This window comes from Brachyistius frenatus, unplaced genomic scaffold (assembly GCF_029030835.1).
Source record: "Brachyistius frenatus isolate BFR_SWC_R1_liver_20210118 unplaced genomic scaffold, ASM2903083v1 Contig_323, whole genome shotgun sequence".
Lineage (NCBI taxonomy): Eukaryota > Metazoa > Chordata > Actinopteri > Embiotocidae > Brachyistius > Brachyistius frenatus.
Genome location: NW_027210922.1, coordinates 145,415 through 162,500, shown reverse-complemented (window position 1 = coordinate 162,500; position 17,086 = coordinate 145,415). Strand labels below are relative to the sequence as shown.

Here is a 17,086-nt window from a genome sequence, read left to right as displayed (position 1 = left end):
ACCAAAAAAGAAAAAGGGATTTGCATAAATGTACGCGCATCAATTCCCTCACTGAAAACTTTAAATGTCATCTTTCTGTTAACACACTCCGATGGAAAACAGCTGAGCGGCGGCGCCTCGGAGATTAAAGGCGAGCGACTTGTCCCTCGGAGAGAGCGGGCGGGCGACGGCTTTGGATGGAGAAGAAACGAGGGGTGGGGGTGGGGTGGGGGTGGGGGGGAGGGCAGCTCAAAAGTGTTCCCGGAGCAGCGGGAGAGCGTGCGCGGCGTCTTCGAGCCGGCTAAAGATGGGGGTGTAGGGGGGCGGGAGGTGTGGGGGGGCGGGTGCGGGCGGATGCGACGCGGGGGCCAGTTTCAAAGCGAAGCGAAATACCGACTTTTATCAACACGGATCGAGTGCTTGAAACGCCGCCACGGTTGCGGCTCAACGGTTATTTTTAGTGGTTTCAACAGTAGTTGTGTTTTTCTTCTTTTTTTTCCTTTTCTTTTTTTTTGAGGGATCATCTGACAATCTGGCGTTTCAGAAGACCTTAAATCCCGCCGTGCGTCACATCACGAATGAGCTGAAAACAAATAGTCAGTCGAGGCTTTTTTTTCGTCAATTCAGCAAATGTCAATTATCGGGTTGTTTTTTTTACCGGCTTGTTTTTGCATTATGAACTTCAGCCACAGGTCACGATAAGGAAAATGTTGACTGTAATAACTGTAGTTTTTACTCTTCTTTCGTTGTACAGTCATACGATATAAAGGCTGCACAGTAAAGTTGTCCCTTTGTTTTGACTGTGAAGTCATCATTGGGTATTCTGGCTTTTTTTTTTTTTTTTCAAATACCTAATAGGATAAAAATCTTTCACGTTTATGTCAGATAATGAGTCGGTGAAACTAACCTCCGACAATAGGAAGGAAAAACTCCCTTTTAATAGGAAGTAAAACTTCCAACAGCAGGAAGGAAAAACTCAATTTTAACAGGAAGTAAAACCTCCAACAGCAGGAAGGAAAAACTCCCTTTTAACAGAAAGTAAAATCTCCAACAGCAGGAAGGAAAAACTCCCTTTAAACAGGAAGTAAAACTTCCAACAGCAGGAAGGAAAAACTCAATTTTAACAGGAAGTAAAACCTCCAACAGTAGGAAGGAAAAACTCCCTTTAAACAGGAAGTAAAACCTCCGACAGCAGGAAGGAAAAACTCCCTTTTAACAGAAAGTGAAACCTCCAACAGCAGGAAGTAAAAACTCCCTTTAAACAGGAAGTAAAACTTCCAACAGCAGGAAGGAAAAACTCAATTTTAACAGGAAGTAAAACCTCCAACAGTAGGAAGGAAAAACTCCCTTTTAACAGAAAGTGAAACCTCCAACAGCAGGAAGGAAAAACTCCCTTTAAACAGGAAGTAAAACCTCCAACTGTAGGAAAACAACATATTGTCTCTGGAAAATATCACATTGTGTAGAAAAGTGTGATGTTTTTTTCTTTGAAGTGAAAGTCATGCACGTACTTGAGATTTTTTTTTTCTTTTTTTTTTATGACATACCTAAATCGAAAAGTACATCTAGTGTAATCATCCCTTTATTCCTGCTAATAATCACTATTTGCAGAATTTCATTGGTTCCTGGAGTGTAAAAATATTTCGGGGGGGGGGGGTGGGTGGAGGAGGGGGGGGGGGGCTTACGTCTTTTTTTTTCTTTCAACCTGGAGTCTCCTTCATCTCTTTTTCAGCTGCTTTCTATTTTCAAACCACCACCGGCCACAATGGGCAGGTGACGACACGATTTCCCTCGGCCCGCTTCCAAAGTTTTTAACGGGGGTGTGTGGGGGGGGGGGGTGTGTGCTCCCCTTTACATTACACACAAACATTACTGCAAGTCCGCTCACACACACACACAGCTGCACAGCTGTGAAGGGTGGGCGGGGCTTCTCCGAGGAGGAGGACAGAGCGGGAGAGAGAAAGCACAGAGAGAGAGAGAGAGAGAGAGAGAGAGGGAGGGAGGAGAGGGGAGGAGAAGGGAGAGAGAGGGGGGGGGTGATATCTCACCAAGAGCTCGACTCGCAAAAAAGCCCTCGGCAGCTCGAGGCGCCATGGCAGAGTCCCACACCTGGTCGTGACGGCCGGACCGAGCGAGCCATGCAGGGCCGAGCCGGCAAGCCGCCCAAGCGGGAGATGGTGATCGAGTCCCCGCAGCAGTACAAGTGCCTGGCCGAGATCGAGGCGGAGGTGGAGGCGGGGTCACAGGTGGCGGCGGTGAGTTTCCTTTGACTCTTGACCCCCCCCCAATCCTGAGAGGAAACTGGAGAGAAAAAGGAAAGTTTCCCTCCGGTGGTTTGGCTAAGTGGAACCGCCAAGCGCTTCCGATCTCTTTGATATTAAGTCCTTTATCTCTTTAGAGTTTCTCTTCTTTCAAGAGCAGCTTTGAAGATGTCTTTTTTTTTTGGGGGGGGGGGGGCTTTTTTTAAAGGGCTCGGACGGAAATGGGAAATAGCAGCTGGGGGGGTGCACCTCTCCAGGGGGTTGGATGTTGATCTATTTTTAGTGAAGAACCCAGCACCCGTGGGCTCCCCCCTTTTTTCTTGTTCGTTAACCGTTCCTCGCGGCCTCCCGGGAGTCGGTGGAGTTCGATGAGTCGGCTGCTGCAGAGATTCAAAAAAAAAGAAGAAAAGAAAAGACAAAGAAAGAAAAAAAAAAGAAAGATGCAAAGTCAAAAGCGAACTGTTCATTTTCGGAGCGGAAGATTTGAAGGCGCCGAATAAAAAAAAAAGAAAAGTGCCTTCATTCGAGCTTCCCGGGAACGGCAGCGGGTCAGAGTGACGTCACGATAATCTTCCTCGTCACACTTCACTTCCTCGTCTTTATTGGGCGAGTTGGTTGCCGGCGAGTCCCGGAGGTCACGTCCTCTGTTATCGTCCGTCCGTCCGTCCAGCGTGACGTCAGAGGATCTTTGACGTCCAAACGGGGGGGCCGTAGAGAGACGTAGGGAGGGATGATTTTATTACGTCGTCATCGGGGGAGGAGGGGGAGAGGAGGTTGCGGTGGTGGTGGTGGTGGTGGGGGGGGGGGGTGTACTGTCAAAAAAAAATTTGGCCTCAGTTTGTTCTGTGTACGTTGGACCGGGACCAGGAGGCTAATCCAAATAATCTGGATCACATCGAGTGAACCGAACCGGAAACAGTTTAGAGAACGGGCAGAAGATGAGCGCTGATGAAGGGGGGGGGGGGGACGTCAGAGTTTCCCAATCACTTTACCGTTCACTCGTATGATCATTTCCCACGTTGCTGTTTTTGTTGTTTTTGTTGTTTTTGTTGTTTTTAACGGGTCATACGGGCGCTATTGTTAGCCGTTAAAGATGAACGCGAACAAAGAAAACAACAACAACAACAACCCCGTCCTCGTCACGTTTTCCTCCGTCGCCGTCGCGAGGTCCAAATTTTAAACGAGCGACTTTTTTTTTTTTGGAGGGGGGGGGGGGGGGGAAAACCGCCGGAGCCCGATTTCTCAAAAACCCTTTTTTACGTTTCGTTCGTTTCGCGAACTACAACAAGTCGATCAAGTCTGTCAGACGTAGCCGGGCTAGCTGCTAAACCCCCCTCCCCCCACACACCTTACTGTTTCCAGTCTTTAATGCTAAGCTAAGCTAAACACCCGCTTTCGGTGCATATTTTACGTGCCGAGGGTGGGGGGAGGGGGAGGGGAGGGGGGCTTTACCCACGTCTGCTTTTTTTTTTTTTCGCCGCTCGTGACACTGCGACTGGTACGACCGGCGTTCCCGCTTCTCCTCCCGGCGAGAGGACAATGGCGGCTTGTTGCCCGGACGGCGTTGAACGCTCAATGGATTCCGCCACCCCCCCCCCCTCCACCCCCCCGCCCCTCCTCACAATCCCATGCCACGATACACCCGCTCGTCGACTTGCCTATGAATGTCTTCGAAACAAAAGGAAAGGGAAAATAAATAAATGAACCCCCGAATGATGCCGTCGGTCTCGTTCCTTTTTTGAAGGTGAAGCCGAAGGTCGTGGAGCCGCTGGACTACGAGAACGTGCTGCTGCAGAGGAAGGCGCAGATCGCCGGCGACGTCCTGCGGGACATGCTGCAGTTCCCCACCGACGACTTCCAGGTAAGAAAGAGACGAGGCATCTCCTCGACCCTGAACGTATACCGTATATACAACAACAACAACAACAACAACAACAACAACAAATTACAGAATCGGCTGGCTTCACTGCGGCGCCGCGGTGGATCTCAGCGAGGGTCCACTCCCGGTTTGGAGAAAACAAAGAAACATTTCGCCGTTCGTCCAAATTCCTGAAGTGTCCCGAGAGGCGGGACGTTTTTTTTTTTTTTTTTTTTTTTTTAATTTATTTTTATTCCCGTCGATAAACCCGAAGAAAAGAGCGAGCCGACAAAAACGAAGGGACGAAACAAACACGGCGTTACTGCTGGGTGATGTTGGGATGAACACGGGCGCGGCAGTTTATTCTCTCCCCGCACAAACTCTCCCGCTTCCTGTAAAATAAATCAACGCGCAGCGGAAAATAGTCCCCCGACGTTTGCTGGGGGGGGGGGGGAGGAGGAAAACAACAACAACAAAAACAAGAAGCGAGCGCATCTTGTGGAGATCTTTCCTCCTTTTTGGGAGAAAAAACAAATCGACGAAAACTGCACGATCTGCTTGCAGCCTATTTCGCAATCGGGAGATGATGGGCGGAGGGAGAGGGGGGGGGTGGAGAGGGAGAGGGGGAGAGGGGGGGGTCATTACAAGGCCGTCTGCAGTGCGCACGGCCATTAGTAACTGCCCAGGACTCTGTGTGTGTGTGTGTATATATGTCCATCTGTCTTAACCTGCCATATGTTTTACATCACTGGGCTCGAGAGGCGAGAAGGAAGGAAGGGGAAGAGGGGGGAGGAGGGGGGAGGAGGGGGGTGCAGACATATGGGTGTTAGCATGCGCACGTGCTACACAAAAACACACGCTAACGCACGCCATCCGTAGAGGACGTCAGAGCAGTTTTAATGCACTCAGCGGCCTCGAGGTACTTTACAGAGTTAATGCCGGCCTTTTGTTGTTGTTGTTGTTGTTGTTGTTTTTTTTTAACGCCTGCTTTCCGTCTCTCTCCGTCCTCAGATCTCCACCCTGCGGCGCCAGGGCCGAACTCTGTCCTCCACCGTGCCGGAGACTGCCGAGAAAGAAGCTCACTCTCTGTTTGTCCAAGAGGTAAAAAGCGCATAATACGCACCTGGAAGTAAAGCCTCGCTTTGTTTTGTTTTTTTTTCCTCTCTCTCCTTCTCCGTGACCGATCCTCCTCGGTTTGGAGCGACGCCATCGATTTAAAAAAAAAAAAAAAAAAAAAAAAAAAATTCCCGCCCGAACGCCGGGTGCTTCGCTTTTTCGGACTCGGATCAGTTCGGAAAACAAATCCAGCCAGTTCGCGTGATTTAGACACCCCCCCCCCCCCCCAACCGATAGGTGATAGCCCCGCACGGCCGCAGCCAGGAATTACATCAGGACTACATCTGGAGCAGCTGTGCCGCCTCCGACTCCCTCGACACGTGTTTTTTTTTTTTTTTTTAAATGAATTCACAGAACTTATGAAAACACGTCGGACTAAATGTGTGTGTTTTATTTATTTTTTTTACAGCTGTGTCAGAGGTGTTGGAAACATTTTCACCCCGCATAACCCCCTCCAAAAAAAACATATGCACTCTTCTTGTTTGTTTTAACTGAAGTTTAATTTGTCCGTCCAGGAAATCGAGATCTCACGATCACAAATAATCAATTGTCGCAATTCTCTGAAATGTTGGCGGAAACTTGCAGTTTTACGGAGTAAACTTTCCAAACTAAAATCGCTTTATGAAAGAAAATAGTGAATTAAATGCCTTTTATCAAAGGAAGTGATGGTTACACATTGCTGTATTTAAAATGAGTTTTATGCACACTTTTGTCTCGCTAATTCATCTGCATGCCATTTTATTTTTAGTGTTCTTTCTATAGTTGCATGAAGCTCCTTCGAATCTGGAAGTCTCTCTTTAACAGCAGCAAAGTCCACCTATCTATTCACGGTTCTGAGGTTATTTTAGTAACCTAAGCCCGTCGGCGTCTCCGCGAAGTGACCCCCGTCTTTCGCTTTCTGTCTCTGCAGTGTCTCAAAACCTACAAGTCTGACTGGCATGTGGTCAACTACAAGTACGAGGAGTACTCCGGAGACTTCCGCCAGCTCCCAAAGTGAGTGTGTGTGTGTGTGTGTGTGTGTGTGTGTGTGTGTGTGTGTGTGTGTGTGTGTGTGTGTGTGTGTGTGTGACACTCAGCTGCACTAACAGGTGTTCATCTAAATAACCCCCGCTGATGTCATGGTGATGCCATCGGGGTCAACTCGGGTTAAAACCAGAGGCCGTATATAAAAGTGGACGTAGCCTCCAGGTCTGAAAAACGAGACCAATGTAAGCTGCAATACCACCGAGGGCCACCAGGGGGTTTGGCTCCGTAGACTCCCATTCAGCTCGTGAAATAGATATTAGGCCTCAAAAAGAAAAAGCCGTCTTTTTTGGGGTTGTGTTTGATTGACAGGCCAGTGGTGCAGTCAGGTTTCTGCTATCGGTGGGCTGAGTCAGAGCCACCGCTAGCTCCTCCCCCAACTCGTCCAAATATGGTCACTTCTGGCTTCAAAAACACCAAGGTGGTGACTCAAAATTGAGATCTTAAACCCTCTAGGCCTCTGCTACTTCAATTTTGACCATTTTTTTTGTTCATCTGGTTGAGTGCGTATGTGTCCTCTCGGTAGGTTTGGCCCTCCATATTTAATATCCTGTGGTGTTCGATTCAACCAGAACCCTAGAAACACGGAAATCTGTCCTGGAAGTTCTCGAAAGCTCTCGCACAAACCCAATAGCAGACTTCCTCTGTTTTTTTGTGTGTTTTGTTTTGTTTTTTTCTGCCAAAGGATAAACGGGACTATTCTGGGCCCGCTGTTGACTGTTCTCATTAAAACGGAAAAAGGAGAACCCCCCCTCCCCCCACAATGCACTTGTGTGTCCTTGGACGAGCCGCTTTCAAGTTTCCTCGAGGACAGGAATGAGCTCCGCAGATGTTTGCGCTTCACGTTTAAGAACGGCCGCGGAGTAAAAGTCAGACGAGCCGCCGGCGCTGTTTACGCTCGTAGCTCCCCAGAGTGAGGCTGGGTCGTGCAAAGGTCAAAGGGCAAACTGTCCGTCTGGGGTTTTGAGCTGCTCTCGGAGAGGCAGCTGCATTGTTCCAGCTACATCCTGTCGAAAAACTAGAAGCACTACCGAAATTATATTTACGTCCTGGAACAGAACTGTATATTTCATTTGTACCTCTCGGTCACGAATGTGGGAATAGTTTCTCGTCGCGTTTCTTTCCTTTGGTGGAGAAGCATGTTAATACCAGCTGGGAACGGCAGACTGTGTATAAAAGTGTTCCCAGCTCTGAAAAATGAGGCCCGAGCAGAACTGCCATAAAGGCTGCAGTACCACCGAGTGCCACTAGAGGGCGGCTACGAAGAAAAGAAAAAAAAACCCTCCATAGACTCCCATTCAACCAGTATCATAAAATAAAACTAATTCCCAACGAGTTATCTCAGTGTTGTTCAGCTAAAGTCGCTCCTTCTTATTCGTTTTCTGGCGGTCCGTCTGGAAATAATCCCGCCATTCATTATTCAATAAAGCATCCAAGAGTTGTGTTTTTGGGGGCGTGTCTTGTTTGATTGACAGGCCCGTGGTGCGGTCGTGTTACGGCTATCGGTGGGCGGGACGCGGTATCGCAGGGTTTCCAATCAGATTGAGTCAGGTCCCCCGCTAGCTTCCCCCCCTCCCCTCCCCTCCCCTCCCCTTCCCTCTCAAGCGCTTCCAAATACGGTCACTTCCTGCTCCGAACTAGCAAAGATGGCGCCGGCCAAATTCCGAACTCCAGGCTTGGCGACGGCCGTCCACGAACCCGCCGGTCGCCGCTTGGTGGGAACGGGCGCCTTAAAGCCGAGCCGATCATCCAAGTCTAAGTTACCTTCTCTCCTTCCTTTCAGTAAGGTGTCGAGACCCGAGAAGCTGGCGGCTCACCTTTTTGAGGTGGACGAAGACGTGGGAAAAGACGAGGTAAGATTACCAACGATCCCAAACTTTCTCTCTTCCTCCTTTCAGAAAAAGCCTCGTTGTGTCTTTTCACGACCCACTTCTGGATCGACTCAATAACGAGCAACGCAAAAGACAGCAAATTCTATCGTCCGACATTCGCGTCATTTATTTAATTTCACAAGCCTCTCCTTTGACGTCCCGGAACGTCCTCGACGAGGTGTGTCGGCGTTTTAAGAGCGCATCCCGGCATCGATTCGACCGAAGGTCAGCGACCTTTAATCCCCCCCCCCCCCCCGAGAGATTCCAGAAGTGCAGGGGTTGGATCTTAACCTCGATCTTAATGAAGAGCTTTCTTCTCGGGACAGTCGATGCCGGCTCCCGTCCTCCCACGTCGCCTCTCGAGGGGGCCGTCAGCAGATCCTTAAGCTCAGAAAAAAATGCGAAGGGCGTGTGTGTGTGTGTGTGTGTGTGTGTGTGTGTGTGTGTGCGTGTGTGTGTGTGTGTGTGTGTGTGTGTGTGTGTGTGTTCATCCACCGTCATTGGAAAGGAAACACATGTGCACATGTTAGTCTTAACCGTGTGTGTTGCTTCATCTTGTTTTAATGTCGTCCCCCCCCCCTCCCCTCCCCTACCCCCACACCCCCACACCTCCCCTCCAGGACACGGCGTCCCTCGGCTCTCAGAAGGGCGGAGTGTCCAAGCACGGCTGGCTGTACAAAGGCAACATGAACAGTGCAATCAGTGTGACTATGCGGGTGGGTGTGCAGCTTCCAACTTGTTGTTTTAATGGACGCCCTCATTCTTCCACAAAAAAAAACAAAAAACGTTCACGTTAGAGTGCCACTCGAGGTCGGCTCCGTAGACTCTCGTTGTTGTTGTTGTTGTTGTTGTTTCTTTTAGCTAAAGTCGCTGCTTCTTATTCGTTTTTCCGTCCGGTCCATCTGAAAGCGATCCGTCGTTAATTCGAAATGAAGCATCGAAAATGATGTATTTTTGGGGGGGTGTCTGTTTGATTGACAGGCCTGTGGTGCGCTCAGGTTTCCTGCTTTTGGTGGGCGGGGCGTAGTGTCCTCGGGTTTCCCATTCGATCAGATCTAAAAACCACACCCACGGTAGTTTGATGAAACAAACAGGACTTGTTTTTTTTTTTTTTTTGATTAACCCAAAATGAAGCTTCTTATTACAACATTTATCTTTTTCCCTTCTGCACATAAGGAAATCTAATTAGCCTTTGCTCAAGGTAGCCCATAACTTGACATAGTTTTTCATTTTACCCGTGAGCTTTCCACTACGAAGTATTTTTAGAGCGAAAGAAGCCGTTTGGGATGTTTAACGTTCTCTATTTTTATTTTATTTTTTTTATATCCTGTAGTCGTTCAAGAGGAGGTACTTCCATCTGGCTCAGCTGGGCGACGGATCCTACAACCTCAACTTCTACAAGGATGAGAACACCTCCAAGGAGCCCAAAGGAACCATCTTCCTGGACTCGTGCATGGGGGTCGTTCAGGTAAGGCGCACGGGAGGGGGCTTTTAAAACCGAAGCATGAAAAAGCATTCTTTAAATTTATCGTAGAAAATCTGTCTCTAAAGAACGAGGTGTCCAACCTTTTTTTTTTTTTTTTTTTTTTTCCCTCCGAGAGCTACTTTGACAAAATAAAAGCATCCGAGAGCTGCTCGTGTTCAGTAACATTTATTCACATAGTTGAGCTCCACCCAAACCAGCTGAATAAGCTTCTTTTATGTGAACAATAACAAATTTATACGGCGCTTTTGGGAAATACTGTATTTGTGCTACTTGCCTAATTTAAAGGGAAGGAAAGGAAAAGGAAGGATTGTCCACTCGTTAATCGATCGCGTTGCTTGTAAAGGACCTCTAACACAGTGCAGATTATTTCAAGTTCGATCTTTTTCACGTCTTTTATTCGGAGATTGCCATCGGTGCACTTCCTGTGACGCTTTTATTCTGAAGGACCGAAACCGGAAGTAGTTTAGAAAGAAGCGGCAGAGCGGCTAAAAAGACGAGGAAAAAAAAAAAAAAGTTAAAAAGAAGGAAAAAGGTGACGGCTTTTGTTTGTTTAGCAGCTGGCTGACACGGGCGCGAGGTCGGTACTGGTTTGAGCTCATTCTGTGAAAAGATATCGTGTTCAATTGTTGCGGTTTTCGCGGGTTTTCTTGTGGCATGAAGGAGCGAGTTTAATCTGACGAACTGCCACGATTCAGTCGCGCGGGAAAACTTCGCACGCGAGCAGGACGGATACTAAACATTTGTTTAGCGACGTTTGTCTTTATTTTCTCTTCGTAGCCTAGACCATCATTCATTGATAGCGTTGTTCTCTCAGACAGTTAAAAAAAAAAATCAAATAATATACATATATGGGAAGACCTGTGTGCTGTGCGAACGTTCCCCAATCTCTTTCAGAAACAGGTAAAGAGCTACTGGTAGTTCGGGAGCTACAGGTTGGAGCCCCCTGCTATAAAGGCACATTAATGGCTCGTATGTCATTTAAACTTGAATTTAAGAAAAAAATACCCAAAGCGACTGATATCATTTTTTTTGTGTGTGTTTTTTTTTGTTTGTTGTTGTTTGTTGTTGTGGCTCTTTCAGAACGGCAAAGTGCGGCGTTTCGCCTTCGAGCTGAAGATGCAGGACAAGAGCACGTTCCTGCTGGCGGCGGACGGCGAGGCGGAGATGGAGGAGTGGATCGGCACCCTCAACAAGATCCTCCACAGCGGCTTCGAGCAGGCCATGCAGGAGAAGAGGAACGGGGACCTGCACGACGGTGGGTGTCCTCCGTCTGCGCATCTACGAGGCTACGCCACCCGGCGTGACCTCGTTGGACGCGGGAAAGCCGTCGTTACCGCGGCGACTTCGGACGTCACTATGTTCTTTTTGTTTTTTTGTTTTTTTTTATGCGACAGCCCTCAGCTCATGTTGATCTCTCCAACAGACGAGGAGCACGGGAAAGCAGACCTTTCCTCCGGAAGCTTCCAGGACACCTTTCAGGTAAGCCCTGCGTTTCCCATCCACGCCGACACATTAAAACCAAATGGTTCCCGCCTCTGTTCGGCCGCTCAACGAGCCAGATCTCTCGCCGTGTACTCGTAGTTTGGACGTCTGAGGGTCCCGCGAGTTCACTTGGAAGCGGCCAGGATTGTAACCGGAGCTTTTTTTGGGGGGGGGGTGAAGGAGGGTTAGGGTTAGGGGGGGCGGGGGGGGGCTTTGAGTGTGGCAGCTTACAACAGCTGTATTTCCTGCAACCGGGTCCCCACATTTTCCTCTCGGCGCCGACCAAGCAAACATCTGCTGGAGTGTTTGTTTGGTCCCAAATAAAGAGGCCGGACGTGGCCAATGGGAGCGCAGCAGTGGCTTCGAAACCTCATGCAGCTTTAATGGTCGAAACTTACTGCATGTAGAACAACTGAAAAGTCGGCCAAAGCGAATACAGTTCAACTAAGACGCAAATTATTTTTGGGGATGACATGTTCCTTATTGTTATTATCATTGTTATTGTTCGGCTTCTCAGCAGTAAAACATTATAATAATGGGTTTTCCGAGTCAAACTGTTTTTTTTTTTGCAATTTGCCAAATATCCCCCACAGGTAAAATGATGTCTGCGGTTTGGACATAATGGGGGAAAGTTTGACTTCACAAAGTGGCAGGGCAGCTTCTTTTTGTTTTAATAATGATCTATTTGTGAGTGCAAAGTCGTATTTTTATTTTATTTTTATTTTTTTTAACAGACTGCCAGAGACATAGAATCCAAAATGAGGAGCGAAGCTCGCCTCAAGCTGTTCACTCTGGACCCCGACACACAGGTGACGAAGAAAACGCACTCACGCACTCACTCACTTCGGCGGCGTCGCCGCGACGACGACTTCATTGTAATTTCGGCCTTTTTTGGCCCCTCTCGACGCAGAAGCTGGACTTCTCCGGCATCGAGCCGGACGTGCGGCAGTTCGAGGAGAAGTTCGGGAAGAGAGTCCTGGTCAGCTGCCACGACCTGTCGTTCAACCTGCAGGGCTGCGTCGCCGAGAACGAAGAGGGGCCGACGACAAACGTACGTTTCGGTTTAAAAACAACAACAACAACAACAACAACAAACAGTCAAATCAACTGCATGCAAATACGCCACACGTATTTGCATGTAGGGAAAAAAAAAGTCCGGGAAGCTTGAGGGCGAGGTTTAAATCGCTTAGGAAGATCACGGACAGCTGAGATGGCCCAGTTGGCTACACACGCACACGCACACACACACACACGCACACACACACACACACACACACACACACACACGCACACACACACACACACGCACGCACACACACACACACACGCACGCACACACACGCACACACACACACACGCACACACACACACACACACACACACACACACACACGCACGCACACACACACACACCACCCACACACACACACACACACACGCCTGTCACACACGCACACACACGCGCACACACACGCACACACACTAACACGGTGCACTACTAATGGCCGCTACCATGGCAACCAGCCCGGGCCCTCCCACCGTGCACCGGCACCAGTCTGAGATCTCTTGTCTCTTCGGCACTCTTGCGCTCGGATGGAAAAATCACAGCTATTACACACACACACACACACACACACACACACACACACACACACACACACACACACACACACACACGGCTTTGCGTAATGGAAAAAGTGAACGGGAGGATGAATCCCATCAACGGTACATTAGCGGAGGACGAGCAACCCCATCGTCTTTCTCTGACGTTGTTCTTCCTCTCCGGTCGAAGGTGGAGCCGTTCTACGTGGTTCTGTCGCTCTTCGACGTCCAGAACGGTCGAAAGATCTCCGGCGACTTCCACGTGGACCTCAACCACCCTCTGGTGCGGCAGATGACGTCGGGTCACGGCGGCGGCACGGACTCGCAGATCAACGGCGACGACGGCCACAAGCTCGCCGGCGGGCTCCCGGAGGGGGCCCTCCGGTACCCCAGGAAGGGGGTGTTCTCGGTCACGTGCCCCCATCCGGAGATCTTCCTGGTGGCCAGGGTCGAGAAGGTCCTCCAGGGCGGGATCACCCACTGCACCGAGCCGTACATGAAGAGCTCGGACTCGGCTAAGGTGCTCACATCGGCGCCCCGTGAGCATGTAAATAACGGCGTCAGCGGTTATTAATAATGAATCGCCTGTTGTTGTTGTTGTTGTTTTTTTTTGTCCAGATGGCTCAGAAGGTTCTGAAGAACGCCAAGACGGCGTGCAGCCGCCTGGGACAGTACAGGATGCCGTTCGCCTGGGCAGCGAGGTATGAAGTTATCTTATGCTAAGCTAAAGCAGATATACATTGCCCTAAGCCTAGCCTAGCCTAGCCTAGCCCGAACGCAGCCTGCCGACTCGGCGTGAGCTCGGCCGCTCTGAAGGGCGGACCGACCGGACGACCGGTGTCGGCGGTTAACCGCGCCGGTCCCGCCCCCCCCTCCTTTAGGGGTGGAGGTATTTTTTTTATATCCGTCTTTCTCCGCAGGCCCGTGTTTAAAGACGCGTCGGGAACTTTGGACAAAAGCGCCCGCTTCTCGGCTCTTTACCGACAGGACAGCAGCAAGCTGTCAGACGAGGACATGTTCAAACTGCTCACCGACTTCAGAAAGTACGTCTCGCTCTCCCCTTTTTTTAATTTTTTTTTTATTTCCCTTCGAACTTTTTCATGCTTTTATAACGTGTTTTTTTGTTGTTGTTGTTGTTGTCTTTTTTTCTGTCTCTGTGTTTTCCCCGACAGACCGGAGAAAATGGCCAAACTTCCCGTGCTCTTGGGGAACTTAGACGTAACCGTCGACAGCGTGGCTCCGGATGTCGCCGGTAAAAAAAAAAAAAATAAAAAAAAAAAAGCCTCTAAATATTTACCCTTTTTCTCGCCGTCTTTTTAGAACCCGTCGGACTTTTAACCTCGTCCTCCCACCCTTCCCGTAGATTGCGTCACTTCCTCCTACGTCCCCGTGAGGAGCTCGGAGGGCAACGGGCCCGGCGGCGGCGGCGGCGGCGCGCTCCTGGAGGTGGAGGAGTTCGTGCCGTGCATCGCCAAGTGCTCCCAGCCGTTCACCGTCTACAAGAACCACCTCTACGTCTACCCCAAACACCTCAAGTACGACGGGCAGAAGTCCTTCGCCAAGGTAGTCTTTTTTTTTTTTTTTTTTTTTTTGTCCCGGCGGGGCTTTTATTGCATCGTCATCATTTTTTTTTTTTTTTTTTTTTAAGCCCTACCAGGCTAAACTGGCAAAAACCGCCTGCGGCTCGTCGAAAGCCAAGCAGCAGCAGAGCCGGATAGAATTATCCTCCCGGAGAGCTTCTGATTAATACATTAATACGAGCTCGTTATTTTCACGAGGTCAGCTCCATACAGGAAACCAAACCTACGCCCCCCCCCCCCTGACCCCCTTTTCTTTCTTTCTTTTTTTTTTTTTTTATTAAACGAGAGCTCTCAAATCCTTCCCTGGAATATTTTCCATCTTTTTATTGAAACTAATGGGACTCGAGAGTTACAGTCGAGAAAATTGTCTGCCAGCAAATGTGCTTCTACGCCGAGAGGGGAGGTTTTTTTTTTTTGGAAACGGCTCTTGCTTTATCCGTTTATATAATCTGCCTTGTTTTTTTTGTTTTTTGTTGTTGTTTTTTTTGTCTCCTCTGCACAGGCGAGGAACATCGCCGTTTGCATCGAGTTCAAGGACTCGGACTCGGACGACGCTCAGACGCTGAAGGTGCATTTCCATTACGACGGGTATATAACCGAGCGGGCGGACTTGCGAGTCTGGTGACTTTGAGCCGACCTTGACTTGGAGGGGCTCGATGTTTCCCCCCCCCCCCCCCGCCCCCTCTCTCTCCCCAGACGACACATCGTCAGGGGGGGAGGAAAAAAATAAATAAAAGTGAATCGACTCTTTGTTTTTCTGGAAGGACGCTTCCTTTGAGCCAATCGCATCGCACGGGCAAAGATTTAAAGGTGCATTTGGCAGCACGCACCGCCGCTTTATCCAAACTTGGACGTTAAAACGTCGAGTCGGCAGACTTCAAATTTGTACCTGTCGCCAACTTTGAATTAAAACAAAACGAAGCTGCTTCACATTAATGGCATCGATTGTTGTTCAAAAGTCCAAAATGAATTTTTTTCCAACGATGTTAATGTGCTCACTGCGGGCAGAGACACATTTTGACCGTGTTGGTGCATAAAGCTTTTGTTTATTAAAGTAATGAATACAGAAAAAAAAAAAAAAACATATTGAAGAGCCTCCATTCTTGTATTTAATGGATTGACTGTTACATTTGTAATTTCAAGTTGTACGATGACTTGGTTTTGACTCGGAATTTGTTGGTCTTGACTTTAATGGTGTCGGTTCAGACTTCAGACTTGACTTTGGACTCCTCGGTCTTGACTAAGGATTCGTTTTGGGGCTCCTTGATCTTTCCTCCGGTCGCGGCTACGGACTCGTTAGTCTCCATTTAGGACTTCGGTCTCGACTTCGGGAATAGTCGATTTTGTCGCAGGTTCTGACTTCAGACGTTTCCTTGATATCTCTCATAACCCGGTGGATCGATCTCTTCCCTTGTTGAATCCGCTGCAGTGCATCTACGGCCGTCCAGGAGGTCCTCTGTTCACCAAGCAGGCGCACGCGGCCGTCCTGCACCACCAGCAGAACCCCGAGTTCTACGACGAGGTACCTCTCCGCCCGATATCGCTCACAATCACGAGTTGAATGACTACAACGTGCTCGTCAGCAGCTCATTTCTTTGCGAGCGAGTGCGTTTTGAAGCCCCTCTTTCATTGTTTTTTTTTTTTAGCACATTTCAGTTCTGCGCCGGGTTCCTCGGTGGAAATCCACCGCGGGGCTTTTTTTAATTTAATTTTTTTGTATCGTTTTTATTTTCCCCAACAAAGCTTTTTTTGTTCTCTCTCTCTCTCTCTCTCTCTGTATTAAAAGGGGGAGAAAACAACCTCAGGAGCTTCTTTTTTTTTTTCTTCTTCTTCTTTCTCAACCTTCAGATAAAGATCGAGCTGCCTACTCAGCTGCATGAGAAGCATCACCTCCTCTTCACCTTCTACCACGTCAGCTGCGACAGCAACAGCAAGAAGAAAGACCTGGTGGAGGCTCCAGGTGGGCTGACAATCCCCCCCCCCCCACCCCAACCCCTCCTCCCCCCCCACACTCAACACCTCCCCACGTCTGAAGTGTTGTAAGTTTTTATCACAGCGATAAGGAGCAGACGGAGGTGAGATTGTTGCCACAGTTGAGCTTGTAGTTCAACCATTTAACTGTCAGGTGAAGGGAGATCAACCTGAGAGGCGGATTCAAATCAACAAAATGTCAAGTTGAGCTTCGGGAAACGTGCGAACGGCAAATAAGTGAAATCGATTTCAGTTTTCCAGTCGGAGCTTCGGGGGTGTCGGGTTAATGGCGCCACTAACGAGTCGTCTCCTTCCAGTGGGTTCGGCCTGGCTGCCTTTGCTGAGGGACGGCCGAGTCATCGTGAGCGAGCAGCAGCTGCCCGTGGCGGCCAACCTGCCGGCGGGGTACCTCGGCTCGCAGGACGGCGGCAGCAAGGTAAAACCAATGTCGTTGAACGTTCGACGACTCCAGATCGATAACGTGTTGCCGAAAGGAACCGCGGACGGCAGGCTTGGACGTAAAAAGTAGGACGTTAGCGTTTCCGGGTGTGAAGAACGAGGCCGACGAGGGAAGCGCCTTAAGGTGCGATACCACCGAGCGCCACTAGAGGTCGGCTCCAAAAAACAAAAAACCTCCGCAGACTCCCGTTCAAAGTCCCAACAGTTTTTTTTCCACCAGTTATCTCGGTGTCGTTTAGCTAAAGTCGGAGCGAGAAGGAGCTTCTCATTTGTTTTTGCTGGCGGCCCATCTTAAAATAAATCGGAAACTAATTTGAAAATAACCTTCAAAAAGGTTGTTTTTGGGGCGGGGTCTGTTTTAAGAGGGCCAATAAATACAAAAGGAACGGTCAAATTTC

At 49.2% G+C, this 17,086-nt stretch overlaps 1 protein-coding gene across 7 annotated transcripts in view; it reads left to right on the top strand.

Moving 5' to 3' along the window:
• Positions 1-17,086, top strand: part of LOC138635689 (dedicator of cytokinesis protein 9-like) — a 41,524-nt gene that overhangs the window by 3,583 nt on the left and 20,855 nt on the right. For 5 of the 7 annotated variants that reach the window (XM_069723288.1, XM_069723287.1, XM_069723286.1 and 2 more), the window contains exons 2-20: positions 3,985-4,101; positions 5,110-5,199; positions 6,125-6,207; positions 8,021-8,090; positions 8,729-8,824; positions 9,442-9,576; positions 10,675-10,849; positions 11,018-11,073; positions 11,811-11,885; positions 11,987-12,127; positions 12,869-13,198; positions 13,297-13,379; positions 13,599-13,721; positions 13,851-13,930; positions 14,042-14,241; positions 14,761-14,826; positions 15,688-15,780; positions 16,107-16,218; positions 16,547-16,665. In XM_069723288.1, the coding sequence (XP_069579389.1) occupies positions 3,985-4,101; positions 5,110-5,199; positions 6,125-6,207; positions 8,021-8,090; positions 8,729-8,824; positions 9,442-9,576; positions 10,675-10,849; positions 11,018-11,073; positions 11,811-11,885; positions 11,987-12,127; positions 12,869-13,198; positions 13,297-13,379; positions 13,599-13,721; positions 13,851-13,930; positions 14,042-14,241; positions 14,761-14,826; positions 15,688-15,780; positions 16,107-16,218; positions 16,547-16,665 (2,244 nt within the window). Of the gene's footprint in view, positions 1-2,014; positions 2,235-3,984; positions 4,102-5,109; positions 5,200-6,124; positions 6,208-8,020; positions 8,091-8,728; positions 8,825-9,441; positions 9,577-10,674; positions 10,850-11,017; positions 11,074-11,810; positions 11,886-11,986; positions 12,128-12,868; positions 13,199-13,296; positions 13,380-13,598; positions 13,722-13,850; positions 13,931-14,041; positions 14,242-14,760; positions 14,827-15,687; positions 15,781-16,106; positions 16,219-16,546; positions 16,666-17,086 lie in introns of those variants that run through there. The other 2 variants (XM_069723292.1, XM_069723290.1) reach the window with 1 other exon arrangement.